Source organism: Myiozetetes cayanensis, unplaced genomic scaffold, assembly GCF_022539395.1.
Source record: "Myiozetetes cayanensis isolate MyiCay16 unplaced genomic scaffold, myiCay2020 scf3, whole genome shotgun sequence".
NCBI classification, from domain to species: Eukaryota; Metazoa; Chordata; class Aves; order Passeriformes; family Tyrannidae; genus Myiozetetes; species Myiozetetes cayanensis.
Genome location: NW_026087521.1, coordinates 51,643,260 through 51,659,729, shown reverse-complemented (window position 1 = coordinate 51,659,729; position 16,470 = coordinate 51,643,260). Strand labels below are relative to the sequence as shown.

Genomic DNA, 16,470 nt, shown 5'->3' with positions numbered 1-16,470 from the left:
GACCAAGGCACAGTCAGATGTAAAATCTGAAGAGGCTCCTTAGCCATGCAAAATGTGGAAGGCAATTTAAACACAAGAGAGAGGCAAGGAGCCCATTCTTGGGGTCTGTAATTAATCACATACAGTTCAAACAGGAGAGAGATGAGTTCCCAGCTTTCTTGGAGTCCAAGCTGGATCAAACTGGAAGTGACAAAAATCTCAGGCCTATAGGGAACAGCCTTAAAGAAGCAATGCCATCTGAGCAACAACAGCTCAGCTCTGCAGTCCTTTAACCTCCCAGGTATTTGTGTAGAAAGTCTACATGAAAAATCCCTGTATCTGCTGGTGAAAACAGGCACAATTACTTGCACATTTATGATGGTTCTCTTCTTCCTTGTTTTGTTTATATCTGTGGTAATACTTGCATCCTCTTTAGTGGAGCCGCATTATGAGCTCAGCTTGGCACAGAAGAAAGTCCCAGTTGGTATGAGATCCAGCTCTGGCACCAACTGCTAGCAAGTTCCTCCAGGAAGAACATAAGGATGGTCCATGCCTCTCTGTGACCATGCAATAACTGAATGGAGCAGTCACCCACCTTCCCTCAGCTTTGCATCCAGCCCAGAAGTGTGTAGAGCCAGCTGTCAATCTCAATTTCAGAGACCAAAGACAAAAGAAATAAATTAAATCAATGAAAAGAGCTGCTGATCCCACCCTGGACTTCCTGAAAAGTCTGCATTGTAAGCAAGGGTAGAAGTATCAAAATTAAGAAGCTAAATCTCCTGTAAGGAATTGAATATAACTTTGATGAAAGACATTGACTTATCTGGAGTGTTATTTAAAAAAAAAAAAAAAAAAAAAAAAAGGAGATTCAGGGCCAACCAAACAGATCTCACTCCTTCCAAGGTAAACTGACTCACAGGCTAGCATCTTCAGTGGCACTGGTGAGCTGCAGTTGTCCTGATTACAAAAAAAAACATCCAGAGTTGAGGGAGGCAGGGGAGGGCAGGCAACACCCCTTCTCCTGTTCTTGCTGGGCAGCTCCCAAACACCATTTTCAACGCACAGCTGAAATTCCTGTGCTCTCCTCCAAGGCCCTGCTTGGTGGTTTCTTTCCTTCCAATCTCCTTTCTTCCTGTTCCTATTTCTCATCTTTTGGCTTCTGTCTAATAAACTCCTTGTCTTTTGAAGGCGCTTCCTTAGCAAGAAGCCTGGGGAGAGAGCTGAAGGCTGTAATCTGGGTACAAGTTGGGTAAATCCCACAGTGGCTTAAAAATCTGTTTTTCTGCGGCAGCAGAGCTGTTAAGAGGAGTTGGCACCAGAGACAGAAGCATTGTCTAGTGTTGCTATTCTTCTCTCTCCCCTTCAAGTCTTTAGCAACGACTGCAGTTTCCCACCTATTTCAACTAACTTCTCTTTTCCCCTAAAGAAAGGATAGTCATTAGCATTTTTTTTGCACTGTCAAATAGGGGTTTTCTTATAAAAATTCTTCACGCTAAGGGGAAAGTGAAGAAAAGATATTGTTAACATGAAAGCCCCACTTAATATTTTACATTTCAAATACTGTAACTGCTTTTTTTCCCCCCTCCTTCTTCTTTTTCTGAATTTTCAGTATACAGTTTAAACATCATTAATAGTGTTGGTTGCTATGGTGTTGGGCAGGCAGAGGTCTCTGTACTTGAGACCTTGAACTACACTTAATGTTGTACAACAGCAGGGTCATGCCAACACCTTTGACTTTGACACCATTTTCCCCAGTAAAATATAAAGACCATGTCTGTATCCCTTTTCGTTCTTTGTAGAGTTTTTTTGTGGGTTTTTTTTTCCCTGCAATAAGAAAAGGAAGAGTGAGCTAGAGAAAGGTAGAGATATTAAAAAGAAAAAAAAAAAAAAAGAAGAAGAAGAAAAAAATAGAAGTTTAATAGACCCAGTGGAACCTTTCCAGAATCTTTGTTACATCAGAAAATCATGAAAGAGAATAAAAAAAGACAGTCCCCTGAAAAGTTTCACATGAGATTGTTTCTTATTTTCCCAAGCAGCCAAACATTTTAATAAACGAGGAAAATGAGACTGTAAAACCACAGCATCTGACAGCAAGCCCCAGGGGCAGGAACCATTCTTGAAACTAATTTTAACTCATGTTTTAACATTGATCAGATTTCATGTGGTGAATGTCCCGTTAAGCTGTCTCTCTGTTCGTAGAGAAAACCTGGTTTCTTTTGTCGACTCTGAGATGCTATTTTCTTTCCAGCGTATTGTCGGCACAGGCATAACAGGGCTTTTCTATCATTCGTTTCTCTACAGCCCAAGAGATGCCCTGCCCCAGAGATCTTCTCATCTGTTCTGTTTTCTTATGAGACAAGACATTTTCCACAAAAGTGGCACTTAACTGCTCCAGCAACGAAGCCCTGTCTTGAACAGGTCCCCATGCATCCACTCAAGGACTCAACCCATTAAACATCTGATCTTCAGCCATGCAAAAGGCACCAGGTCAATTCAGAGCAGCTGAGGCCAGGATCTAAAGCAAGCTTCCAGTTTCTCTGCTTTGCTTTTCCCCAGGGAAGTGAAGCTGCTGTACCAGTTTTCTCACATGAATCGCATTTTGCTCTGACTGTCACCAGGACATCTACAGATAGGACCGGCTTTTTAACTCAAAGTCTCTATTAACATCAGCTGAAAGTCTGAATGGGGAAAAAGGATATATCCAAGTAGTGCAGATTTCTCTTGAAGACTCACTTCTTCTCATGAAAGTGTATTTCTTCTTCTGGTTGAGTTCAAACCCAACTGCTTGCCCCGTGGGGCAGGACTTCTTTATGCTGCATCTCTCTTCTGATAGTTGTGTCAGTTTTGTGTCACATGATTCCTCCATTAGCTCAGCTGTGTGAGCCAAGTGCTTTGCACAGCTCAAGGAATGGTCATTGGCATCAGCTAGCCCCTGTCCCTGCTCAGGATGAATTTCCAGTTCAAAGGCATGTTGTGCAACAGAAGAAAGCAGGGGTCTCTGCTGCTACACAAGCTGATTAAATGCCAGTAAGAATGACCAGCCTGGAAAACAGCTCTACAGGCTGCTGCCCTCTGCTTCTCCAGACATTAAAGTGCTCATTCCTTCCTAGATCCCTCTTTGCAGAGGCAGAGGGTCTTTCTGACGCCTTTCCTTTAAACCTCATGTATGCTGTGCAGGAGATGCTGGTGTGTGTGGGAGGGGGAAGGAGGTGACAGAGTGGCCAGTTTTCAAAACAGCAAAGCCACAGCGACAGTCGCCTTTGGCTCTTCCAGCCCACCAGCAGCAGGCTTAGTCACATCAGCAGCATCAAAGAAGAGCAGCTCTTTGGAGAAAGGGCATTTGTCCTTTCATCCGGATTTCTCACAGATCCCAGCAGTCTGTTTTGAAATGCACTTTAAAGAGAAATACCTGTTTGTGGCACCACCTGCCATTTAAAACAGCCTCTTTGCCTTCCAGCTTTCCACGCAGTGCTCTCCCCCAACCACTTAACCGTGTGTACAAGGGCAAAATGATGCCAAAGTTCATTCCCCAGCAAGCAGCACTGCCCAGATTTCACACCAGGCTCCATATCTAGTATAGGACTCTTCACAAACATGCCAGAAAGCTTGTAACCTCCTTTCCCCCTGTTGCACTCAGCAGGGACAGCAGGTAGGCAGAAAGCTGCTATTAGCCTCTGGAGTAAAGAAACGCAGAGATAAAAAGGTCTTTGCCTTGCTGTTTCCATTCCTTCATGACTTAATTTTTTTAGCTCGGGGACAGAAAAGATTATAAAGCTGTAACCCCTAATCTGCTCCTGAGAGCTCCTTCTCCATCTCTTCCTTTCTCCTCTCTTTCAGCCAGTTCTAATCCTTTATGTCTCCTCTCAGAGATAGGAGTTGGAGTCTAATCTCAGACGACAGGTTGGTAATTAGAGCAAGAGATTATCCTGACCCCACATCAAGAAGGTAAAAAGAGAGGAATAATGCAGCACTATACAAGATCAGTGTTCAGTCCAGGAACTATCCTCATCTCTGTCAGTCTTCTCCTGGCTCCCTTTCACTCTTCCTCTCCTTTGTCCCAGCAGAGCAGGGGATTCCCGCTTCTTTGTACTTTCTGCCCATCTCCCCTCTGCTGAGCAAGAACCATGCTATTCCAGTATTCATTCAGCACAGAAATGGTCACATTTTCCATTTCTATAGGCCTTGACTAGGCAGAGACTTAGCAGGTCAGTGGATGCAAGTAGGGAAAGCACAGGCAGATATGGAGGAAGAGGCCCTGCTCAGAGTCTGGAGCCATGACATGTTGTCAGCCATCCTCAGTTGAGCACTGGTTACACACACCCAGGGCATTTCTAGACAGCAAGGTGCAGCCACAGCACAGAGCACCAAGTCCTCATCTCTACCGAGATGCCTAGCAGTTACTATTCGGTCCTTGATCTGCTCAGAAGGCATACTGCTCCCATCCCTTGTATGTATCCAGCACAGATGGAAAGCTCATCCATGTGTCCAGCCCATCTTATCCATCTTTGGGAAAGATCTTGTCTCTTTTCCTGTGTCACCAGTATCAAGTAAGGACCAAAAAAGCCATCCCAGAGCCCCAAGACCACCACTAAAAAGGCAAAATTGGGGACACCAAGCTTCTTCAGTGTCCCATCCCCTACAAGGTGCATAGGTAGCATCAGGACCAACTGTAGCTGAGGTTCAGGCATCACCAGCCAAGAGGCTGCAGGCACCAGGAGGTGTCAGGATAAAGATGACAGTGGAGTGATCGAAACCTGCTGGGGAGAAAGCAAAATAAGGTCAGGTGACAGTTTTTACACCAGCACACAGCTGTAAAATGGAAGACCTTTCCCTCACATCCCATTCCACATCAGGTGCCCAACCTGCCCCACAGAGCTCAGGACTGGTTGTTCACCTCAAGATGTCTTTTCTCAGCAAAGCTAAGCAGACAAACCTCCCTCTGATACCCGAATCCAGCTCTGGACCATGGAGCTAAAGCCCATGGCTCACCCTGATCACAGGCAGGGAGATGGGTACTGCACCAGTCCCTGCTACACGGTTCTGTTGATGCTCTTTTCATCACCCAGCTGCTTCCCACCCCTGCTATCTCCAGCCAGGATCTTCCTATCCATGCTCTGCAAATAACTTTAGGTTTGTTCACTCAAAGAGGAGAAGGTAAATCAAAGAACAGTTTTGTTTGCAGTAAGCCCAAAGTGAACCTTTTTCTTTTTTCCCTTCAGTTTTCTCAGCAAAGCATAAAATGAAAAAGCAAGCAGAATTTCTTTTCCTGAGTTTAAAAGAACATTTGTGTTCCTGTCCCTGAGGTAAAGGTTAGCTTGTTCAGCCTCAAAATGTGAAAAACTGTAATACTTTTGGGTTAGGAATTGTCCAAATAAAATGTTTTGAATGTTCCTTTTCCTCCCACTCATCCAAAAAGGTTTGCAAAGTTTGTAAGCGTCCACAAACAGCTCAATGCCGGTGTGCACCTCACCCAATAAGCCATGTGACTGTAAGGTTTCTGTCCCTCACTCTCAGCCTCCTGCATGCTGCTTGGTTGCCCTCCCGTTCCCAACCTATTGTCTGAGGGCTCACACCACAGCAACACCCAGGGCACTCATGCCCCATACCTTGAGGGATCCTCTTGTGGCGAGAAGGGGCCGCTGAGCTCAATAACATTGAGTTTGTTCTCAAAGACACCGTAGCTGAGGGTGACCTGCAAGGTGGTGGTGAGAAAGGAGCAGGGAATAGAGGTGAACTGAGGACCAAGGAACTTGCTTTGGGTGAGAGAAGGTCCCCTTCTCGTTCTTTCTCTGCTGGCTTGGCCTCTGCCTTCCACATCTCTCCTGTCTTCCTCCCCATGGAGGACCCTGCTAGTCCTTTGCCTCTCGAAGCCCCCTACACCCCTTATTATCTCCCCACACAAGGCAAGACATGGTGCCATGTCAAAGTCCCTTTCCTAGTCAGTCATCATTTCTGCTTGTACTTGTGCCACATTCTCCCAGGGATGCCCTCAACCTTCCCATCACTACCCATACATGTGCTCCCCACCACTGATCCCAGGACACTGTGCCTGGCAACTGTGCTGCAGGCAGACACCTGCTCTTCATTTCAAAGGAGCATTTGTCAGGAAAGCCTCCCCAAAAGAGCAGATGATTGATTCAATGCACATCAGTGCTATCAATGGAGCAATGTGCCCGCAAGCTCTGCTCCACTTCACCTTCCTCACACACCTCCCTCTTGTTCCATTTTCCCTCCTCACCTGCTGGATGAGCTGAGAGGTGGGGATGAGCTGCAGGTTCTCCAGGTGGGAGTGGAAGAGTGCGTTGGGCAGCAGCTGCCCACCGACTTTGCACTCAATGATGTAACCCACGGTGCAGTCATCCGGCAGGCGGATGAGCTCTGAAGTGCTCAGGAAGTTCCTGCCACTGGAAGAGAGTAGGACTCTGTGGTTAGGAAAAGGGTAAGGGCAGATACATGCATCCACTTGGGTGGGATATTACTGAAACCAGAGCAAATCCTGGAACTAGGCAAGAAATCACTGAGTTCTACCTGCAAAGATTTGGGAAAGTGTTTGCTCTTTGAGTATTCCCAGCCATGCTGTCCCACGAATTGTCAGGTGCTGTCCCTGATACATACCAGCTCTTCAGGGAGCTGATGCAGAGAACTGACAGACTTCAAAGAGTCACTTCTCCTCCTGTTTGATGTGCAGCACTGAGCCCATGAGGGGTCAGACAAGCCACCACAGGAGAAACGGTGGGAGCACAAAGCCAGGACCAGGAGGAAAAAGAAGCAGTTTTGCAGCTTGCATAAGCCATCCATGGCTCCACTGTAATGTAACACCACATGCTTGGCCATCCTTTGATGATAGCCTAAACCCAATTTTAAGGCCTCTGTAACTGGAATCAGTTACGCAGCATGAAGCATTGTCTACTATAACAACGCTCAGCTAGTTCAAATGTGTTTGAAGCATTTAAAAAAAAATAGTGGCAGACTTTTTGCCAGGTTAGGCATTATCCTCTGCGCCACTTTCATTTTACGCTAGATCACAGATCATCCTTCTCCTACCATAAAATGTGTATCATGGGCTTCATCTAAACCAGCCATCTGGTGTGGATCAGATCTGTCTTTCTGGTGTGCTCAGGTCTGGTTACAGCTGGCAAAGCCGAAGCCTACCAGTGTATGTGCACACAGCATGTGACATAACCTAGGGTCTCATGGAATACATCATCTTCTTGTAGGCTGGGCTAACACAGTACCGTGGGACAATACCCTGGGACATACCTCTGATCTCCATGCATGAGGTTGAGGAAATTACAGTGGCCACTCTAAGAAGCTGAAGAGAGTTTGGGGTGAGGGAACAGAAAATTAGCTTAGAAGGGAGCTTAAGTAAAGAGGCAGATGAAGGGGAGAGGAAACAGGCAGATAGGAAAAGCGAGGAAGCTGAAGGGATGGGAAGGAACGTGGGGAGTAACCAAGAACTTAAAGGAGATGGGAAGAGGGAAGTATTTCATCCTATGATAATGTTTGCTGCTGTGCCTGCTCTTGCCTGTTTTCAGTCAAGGGGCAGACTCACCCACTACATCCTTCCTCCAGTCCCACATGCTTTCAGATGTGTAGGATGTGGCACTCTGCACCTTTGCAAACACCACATGCACAAATCCAGATCTGACAGTGCCAGGAATTAATGTGCAGCCATGTTGCTGTCCCTGATGGCTCCCATGCTCACCAGCTGCACAGCTCACCTGGCCCACGGCACCATCTTGCTTGCCAGCTTGCGGCTGATGCAGAACCCAGCCCCTCCCGTGGCAAACCAGAAGCGCACAGATTTCTGGAGAGAAACACCAGAGAAAATCAATGGCAGAGGCTCAGACGATACCATACTCCCAGAGGTGGGAATGTTGCAAATCTGGCTTTGATGCCAGGACAAACACGGCCCTATTGTCACCCCAGACACCCGACTGCTGCCCAGAAGCAGTACAACATTTATTTTGACCTCCTCATAATTGGAATGGCCAAGCTCCTGCTGCTATCAACAGGTGAGCAGCCCAGGGCAGGCTTGTCTCCTGTCAGACAGGTAGCCAAAGGCAGAGCAGCAATGTGGGACTCTTCCCCTATGTTGATTAAATTTAGTCAACACCTACAACCGTGTTCAGAAAAGACTGGCAAGTTTTCAGCTGTCGCCCACTGCTCTTGGGACCTTTCTCTCCTTGCAGTGTGCCTACAGCCAATGAGCCAGGGCACCAAAACAACCCACTGGCCCCTGCACCACCACCAAAGGCTGTACCGTCTGGTTGTTTGGCAGTGTTTCGGAGGCCCGGATGGGTCGGTTCAGGCTGGGTTTCCCCAGATAAACATCCCGTGTCTCAGAGTAGGAGGACAAGAGCTTCAGGAGGGCCCGAGGGTTCAAGTAGTTGTCATCATCCAAATGGCAAAACCAGCTGGGGAAGACAGGAAAACACAAGAGGTTTGCGGCAAGGAGGGTGCCTCTTGCTCTCAGGGGTCCCCCCCACCAGCTCTGCCTCACCTCCGGCCGCTGACCAGGAAGGCGTCGAACTCAGCTGCCATCTTGCAGGAGAGGGCCAGGTGGCTGTGCTCGGCAGAGCAGTTGGTGAAGATCACATGGTCACCTGACAGCAGAGGGAAAGCACTGTCACAAGGGAAAGCGGTCACAAGGACATCTGGGCAGAAGGGAAGGGGTTTGTTCACAGCCAGCCTCCTCACGGCCTCCCAACAGGCACCCCAGCCCATGGTGACATGGGTTCCAGCTTTCCCCCTACCAGAAGATGGCCAAGACTAGGACACCTGCCATCTGCACTTCCACCCTGCTCACTGCCAACCACGATGCAGGGCTTGAAGGGCTCTGTCACACGCAGCTTACGTCCACAGATGCTTTAAGGCAGGCAGCAGCTTGCCTCCAGTTGGCTGCATGCCCTGGGGCAAGCCAAATACACCAAATCATCACCACCACAGGTTGAGGTCCTTCCATGGGACAAGGCGAGGGACATGTTTCAATGGGCAGTGATGGTGCAGGAGAGCCAGCCTTCATGCCAGACCCCTTCTCAAAGCCATGGCAGTTCAGAGGCTGAAGGCAGGGTGAAAAGGTGGTACTATAGGATAGGTCATTACCCATTCTCCTTTTCAAGGCATCATCTTCTTCATCAGTGAAGACGTAGGTCTGGGGAAACAAGGAAAAGAGGTTACCCTCAGGGAAGGACTGGTGCTGCTCCCGGCTGCCCACTCCTTCCTCCCACAGCTGGACACACACAATATGGTTAGTCCAAACCAATCCTCTGCTGCTGTAGCCTGCTCCCAGGCAGCAGTTGAACAGAAGGAGGGCTATGCTCCCCCTTCCTGCATAGCACAATCATCAGCACTTGTGTGGCTTCATTTCTGCCCCTGTCCCACTGCCTTGGGAACGGGGGACCCGTGACATGGAGTGAGGGGGTGAAGGAGCCCTGGCTTAGGTGTCAGTGGTATAGAAATTCAAGCATTGTGGTTAAATGATGCTTGGGTTAAAAGGAGAACATCTGTCTGTGTGTTAAGTGTGCACAGCCCCCTTCCACTTTCTGCCCCCTCCTCCTCCTCTTCCTCCACCCCCGGGCTTCTCTAATCCCCCTCGCTGCCATTATGTGGCATATCTCCCCCTCTTCAGGGCCAGGCAAGGATCAGGGCCAGTGGAAAAAAGCTTTCCTCAGGCAGAAAATGAGCTTTCATGAAATCAAAAAGGAGTCGCGAGCCATAAACAGTCTCCTCACCAGCTGCCCACAGGCTGGTTAAACACAGCACCTGCGCAGGGACAAAGGGAACGAGGCAGGCAGACAACAGCCCCAGGAGCCATCATTGCTCCCAAAGGCTCTGGCAAGGAGACAAGAGTCCCTACATCTCCCCACACCCACCCAGCATTTGGGAGATACCTCCCTATCAAGAGGACACAGCAAGAGAAATGTTCTGTACATGAAAAGAAGGCAATGAAGGACCCTCAGAGATCACCTGGCTCAAGGAGAGACAGGAGGATGGTTTCATGGTCTCAGATGTACATGCCACAGTGGCTTGGTGAACTACTCTCCCACAGCTGAGCTGCAGCAATGGACCATGCACACATTCCTACCTCCCCCACCAGTAAAATATTTTAGTTAAAATCACTTTCAAGGTAATCATGGGACAAGAAGCAATTAGCTAAGTTTCAGGTAAAAGAGTTGCTCTGGGTCAGGGGACCTTATCACAACCTTCAGGCAAGGCAGGGATTGTCAGTGTCACAGGATTTCCCTTGACAGCATGTCTGTGTTCACAAATTTCCACTATGACAAATATTTCATCTTAAGAAAAAAAAAACTGTTGAAACTTTCTGACATTTTCAAAATAAACCCAAGAAATATTGTTGCTGGAAATTACTTGCTTACAGATATAAACCGACCAGAAATCATGTGTCTAACAAACATCACATCTGATTGACTTAAAATAACAATCTGCATCTTTTCCCAAATTTTCTAATTCTGAAAATATTCTGAGAATCCCACTTTTCTCTTGATGCAAGATGGGAAACGTCTTTTTACAGAAATCCAACATGTTTCTATGAGAACCCAAGGATGAAGGTATGCTGTCACCATGAGCAACACTAGACTGTCCAAAATAACTTGAAAAGGGGAGTTATGAGTGTGGGGACTTGGCAAATCTGATTTTTCTGGCTCTTCCAAACTCTGATCTCTGTGGCAAACCTGGTTACAGTACTCCAGAAATGCTAAAGAAGATCACAACAGCACAATAGCAGGCAGTTGCCTGCATCCTTGTCTCTCCATCTGTCACACCCCTGAGAGTGGGCAACCTGGAACAGAAGCTGCTGCCAGAATCCAAGTGACCGCCACCATGAGTCCCTCGGCACAGCCACACACAATTGCTTGAATGGGAGAGAGGGAAAACAGCCCTGGCTAAAAACCTGCCTGGAGACCATTTGACCCAGTTACACAGTTCCTTCTCAAGGAGACACCAGTCACTATTGTCCATACTAATGGAGTCTGGAAGAGATTTAGAAGGTCTCTCGCCAGACCTACTCTACCTGCTGGGGACCTGGGAGCAGAAAACCACCTGATGTCACTTGTGTCCCTGCAGGCAAATGGGCTAGACAGGAGTAGCCTGCCCCTCATATCCACTCTCCTGTTTTCCACCAGACCATCTACGGGGCCATGCAGGATCTCCCACTGTGGGGCCAAGACAGCTGTCAGTGCTACAGCAAGGCAGCCAACCTGGGCCTGAGGAGAAGCACAGAAAGTGTCCCTCCATTCTGGAGTGGACAAGATGTTTGGCTGGGAAAGGTATGTCTCTACTCAGTAGCAGTGCAAGCAGTAATATGGAGCCACTGTGTCAAACAGCTTTGCCTGGCAGCTCTTCATGAACATAAGAGCCCATTGAATGGATAAATACTCTGAGACTCTGAGACTTCCTGACTGCAAATTGGGGAAGTAGGCTAACAAGGAAAAAGTAGGAAAAGGAAAAAAAGATGTGGAACCTGACAATCCAGGGCCATGTTCATCTCCCAGGCTCACTTGTCTGTGAAGAATCCCCCTCCAAAACACAAATACCTCAGCAGGGTTACTGTTGTGTCCTGCCCAGAGCACAGATTCAAAATCTACAGTGTGTTCGCAACACTGAAAATGTGAAAGCCAGTTCACGATGGGTCATTCAAAGGTTTCATTTCATTTGGCTGGATATGTGGGCTTCTGAAAGAGGGGGAGTTGCTAGAATTAGTTTACATTACTGAACAAAATGCCATTTCAGGCCAGAAAGCTAGACTTAGCTCCACCAAAACTACTGGGGCCAAGATTATAAGTGACTCCAAGATTCTGTCCAGCCTAAACAATCATCAAAAACAACACTTCTCTTTAAATTAAACTTCTGCTCAGGAAAAGGCCTTTCTCTAAAATGACTTTCACGTCAACCTCCTGTGGGGAGTTTGTCATGGATCAGTTCTCAAGAGGCAGAGTACAGCCCAGCAAAGAGTGCCCATCTCGCACTTCCCCATCTCTCACCAACTGCACATCTTCTCTTTGAGCAGTGAGGTTTCAGAGAAAATGTCTCTTTTTCATTGTCCACTCCAACAGAGTCTAACACAGAGAACTTTTAATTTGGCTTTGATACAGTCTGTCCTAGCGATAAAAACCACAGCTGTTCCTGCCTCCTGTTACTGTCACCTAAGTCTGACCTGTGAGGTCTGGGTTGCTTCCTCCAGGAGGACACTGTGCAGGTAATGAGCTCCAAAGCCAGGCTTGGCATCAGCAACGTGGCCAGCTGCTAAAATTTCCCTGCTGGCCACTGATGGAGAAGGACTCACTGACTTGGTCTCCGGCCTTGCGTAAGGGCAAGTGAGACAGAAAGATGCTGGGTCACCCTTGGAGGAGGCAGTCTTTGTCCATCAGGACTTCTGAGACCTGGATCTCTGCAAGATTGGCTCCTAAAACCTACACCTCTCCATAAGAACTCAGTAATAGGTCCGGTGCGCTATCCCTGTTCCCACAACAGCTAAATGAACTTTGCAAATTGAAAACTTTTTTTTTTTTTGCTAAGCAAGGTTTTCTATATTGTCAAATTTTCAAAACTAACCTTTTCCCCTAAATTTCAAAAAACCCCTCAAGCAGGAATATATTAAAAAAAAAAAAAAAGGTTTTTGACTTTCATGTACTTCTCTTTATCTCTCTTCCTGCTCCCATTCCCCTTCCCTCAAAGCCATTTAGTAAAAAGAGCAGAATAAAAACATGGAAAATCGAGGAGGGGAAGGAAAACACTGAGCTTGCAACAAAAATTGGTAACACCGAAAAAACACTGTTTAAAAATGAGTGACGCTTCTACTCTATACCCTTCCTTCCGATTTTCCTGCTCAGTCTGTGATGTTTTCCCAGAGGCTGGCAGCAGCATGGAAGAATTCAACACCTCTTCCCAGGTTTGGACACCACTTGCATGCCAAACAGAGAGTGTCAGACGAATCTGCGGAGCTAGCTAATTCCTGTCATCAGTAGAATGACCAGGTTTGTCAAACACGTGAGGAAAGAAACTGCCCATTAAAAACGCACTCCAAAGGCCCCAGTAAGAATATCTTAATGCCAGTGCAGCCACGTGGTTGGGTTTGGTTTCTCCTAAGAGTTGCTGGGCTGAGGTCGGATAGAGAGGAGAAGTGCTCTTGGAGGAGGAAGCTGGGCACCTCAGATGCTGAGCGGGACACGCAGACAGGAGAGGAAGCGTGCTCAAAATAGGACACGGCTTCCTGTGACGACCGCAGCAGACCAGACAGTTGCAGCGCCATGAAGTGGAAAACCACCCTTACCCAGAAAACCCTGCATTGCTTCAAGCGCTCTCCTACCCAATACCTCCGCCCCCGTCCCCCTTCCGCACTGAGGCCTGAAATTGCCTTCCAGGCACCCATCACACACAGGCAGAGGCAAAAAAAAACACCCCTCGGGGCAACCACAGGATTTCTTCTTCCTTGAGGAGCAGCTCTGCGAGGGAGGAAGAAAAGCACACAGGCTCTGGGGAGTACTCCTGCCCACCAGAAAGCCAGTCTGCACAGCACCACTAATGTGGTGCCCCGCATCAGCTCCTCTAACAGGAAGGAAATGCTCCAAACACTGCTTTAGCAAAGGCTGGAAACATCGGACCCCCAGTTAAAAGAAATATTTTAAAAAACAAATATACACCCACATCACTACAAGATCATGCACCTAAAAGCATCTGCCCAAGAAAGCAAGGTATGGATTGCACTGATGTACTGGGGAGTGAACAGGGCTGACTCCAGGAGGTCCTCCAGATCCTTCTACCTTGTTCTCCTGCCCACTGTACTCCACTTTCCCAGGGAAACGGGTGCCCAGGTGCAATGCAGGCATCCTGGTGGAGGGCCAGGAGAGCAAATCAGCTCCAAACCTAGCAAACTCATGGTACTAGGATATAGAAAACCACCCTTTCATGCAGCCCCAGAATGGTCAGTGCACTCAGTCTGGTGTGGCCCCTCTACTAGCCTTTCCCATGAAGCAGCTACTGGTGAAACATTTTGCTGGGTAGCATCACCCTTTCAATGTGAAGAGAAGTGAGAATTACAGAAAATGAGGCAAAGTACTGCGTGGGACTACAGTGCCCATCCTCCCCTTCCTTTGGTTTTTATATCCCTGCCCTGACACTCCATCCCTGTCCCGTTACCAAACACCTTCTCTCTAGTTCGAATCCAGACACTCACCTGCTCACTGGCCTGGGATATCCACGTGTCCAGAAGCAGCTCCATCCTGCTCTGATGAAATCTCTTGGTTGTCTTCACAGCTATGAAAATGTCTCCAAGTGTTAGGCTTCCCTCAGTCCTGTATCGATCTGGAGAATGGACTTTGAGGTCCTTCTGCCCCCTGCCACCAGCTTTCTCTGTGCTCGCTTTACTTCGTTGCTCTGTCTTCTCCAACATCCCCTCCCTGAGCCCTGGATACCGAGCTGTCTCCTGAGCCCCACGATGCCGCATGGAGAGGAGAGCCACACTGGCAAGGAAGACTGCGGCTCCAGAGAGACCATGGATGAGCCGACGGCCCATGGCTCCCAGATTGTTCCCGCCTTAGTCGGTATCCTACTGAACAAGGACAAACTCCGCCTGTACCTCCACGTGAAGCTGTCCGCTCTTCTCAAAGCCTCCGACACAGCAGGATCAGCCAAGAGCAAGGTCTGAGCAGGGTGTGGTCAAGGAATAAGGTAGGTGAAGACCAGGAAGCTAAAGAGACAGCAGACCTGGAGGATACAGGTCAAGCAGGGAAGGATACAGGTCAAGAATTTTCACAGACTACAGATGGCTCAATGACCCAGCGAGGCAAGGAACACATGATGGGAAAATACTCCGAGGTGACTGGCACGTGGCTAGCACAGCGTGCCAGGAGGAAAGCGGGCATCCCCGCTCCCGACAGAGACCGAGGGTCCCAGGTTGGGTGTTGAGGGGCCGGCAAAGGAGATCAGAGCCATCGGCAGGAAGTCTGGACCAAAGGCATCAGTTCCCCAGCAGACACCAGCCTACGCATCCGAGCCAGGGGCTTGGGCGGCAGGCGAGCGGCGGACGCAGGGCTGCAGGGACGGGGTCGCGGGTCCAGCGTGCGGCTGGACCGCCTCTCCACCTGCTCTCCCTCCCGCAGCTCTTGCTCCCTGCCAGCCTCGGTCCCGCCTCCGGGCACGGGGCGGGGCGCCAGCCCCGGGGGAGGAAGAGGATGGAGCGGGGGGAAGGATGGAGAGCGGGGAGCCCTGGGTCTGACAATGAGTTTGTCTCACCAGGTGTCTCCCCAGTCTGGGACACCTCCGAGGTGACAAAGAACAGATCTGTTCAGGGAGGACAAACCTGTTGCTTGACTGTTCTCCCCGCTCCTCTGTTTCAGTCCCGCCTGATCTCTGCCCTGCTCAGCCCATTGCTCCTGAGGGAGGAGGGGACGGTGGCATTGATGTGGGCTCCGGTGAAGGTAAAGGGCGGGGTCCTATATTACTCTTGGGAAGAACGTTTTTTACCCCATGAATTCCCTCAGCCCCAAACTTTTCCTGTGGACACAGGTCTGAATTGCTGCCCCTGCCCTTTAATCCCAGCCTGCCTCCCCAAAGCAGGACAGTATGTCCCCTTCTGCCTCCCCCCAGCTCCCCCTCCTCGCCCCCTGCCATGCCCCAGAGTCTCAAGTTGGGGTGTGAACCCCAACTTCTGACACCCATCTCCCAAACCATGACCCAGATACTCCTTGATATTGAAGGTCCTTTTTCCTCTGCCTCCAGCCACACAACCCCCACCCTCCGCTCAGCTCACATCCCCACAGGCTGCCCAAGGACATTCTGCTGCCCAGGTGACTGCAGAACCAGTGACATTCACAGGAACAGGTACACTAGATAGTGTGAGGGAGAGCCTGCTGCCTCCCTTTCAATTGTACAGTCACAGAATGATCTGGGTTGGAAGTGACCTTAAAGATCATTCAGCTCCAAGCCCACTGCCATGGACAGGGACACCTTCCACTAGTCCAGGTTGCTCAGAGCCCCATCCAACCTGGCCTTGAACACTTCCAGGGACGGGGCTCAGTGTCACTGCTGAGTTTATATCCCAGCCAAGTCCTTGTTGCTGTATCCAGGTCCTTTGCTTGTCCTTTGTGGCTCTTGTGTAGTCCATGATGAAGCTTCCTTTTCCCCTTTCCTGGGCAAGTAAGGTGGGGGAGGAAGGTGTCTCCTCTCTTTGGAAAACCCGAGACCCATAGGCACAGCAGCAAAATGGTATGTCCAGCTCCTTCCTCACTGTCCCCCTGCACCATCGGACATGGCCACACATCTCCCCTGTGCCACCTTCACTCCCAGCACTCTGGTTGCCAACAAGGAATATGGATATCAGAGACCTTCAAAACGTATGAGAGCCCCTCCCAAGACAAAGGCCACCGTAGAGAGGAAATTTTGGGGTCAGCACCACAGACTGCTGCATTCTGTTGCTGGCACAGTTTGATACGGGGTAGATGACCATGCAGGTCCCCTTCACACCACCTGTAG

General features: G+C 49.1%; 1 protein-coding gene across 1 annotated transcript; it reads right to left on the bottom strand.

Annotated features, from left to right (window-relative positions):
- Positions 1 to 1,942: 1,942 nt before the first annotated feature.
- On the bottom strand, positions 1,943 to 14,904 carry MFNG (MFNG O-fucosylpeptide 3-beta-N-acetylglucosaminyltransferase). Its single transcript, XM_050324075.1, has 9 exons — positions 14,736 to 14,904; positions 14,174 to 14,640; positions 9,085 to 9,133; positions 8,483 to 8,585; positions 8,243 to 8,396; positions 7,701 to 7,786; positions 6,218 to 6,383; positions 5,586 to 5,671; positions 1,943 to 4,733 (listed from the first exon to the last, which is right to left on the bottom strand). Exons 2-9 carry the CDS (start codon positions 14,510 to 14,512, stop codon positions 4,667 to 4,669), a joined length of 1,050 nt encoding a protein of 349 aa, XP_050180032.1. The 5' UTR covers positions 14,513 to 14,640; positions 14,736 to 14,904; the 3' UTR covers positions 1,943 to 4,666.
- Positions 14,905 to 16,470: the final 1,566 nt, after the last annotated feature.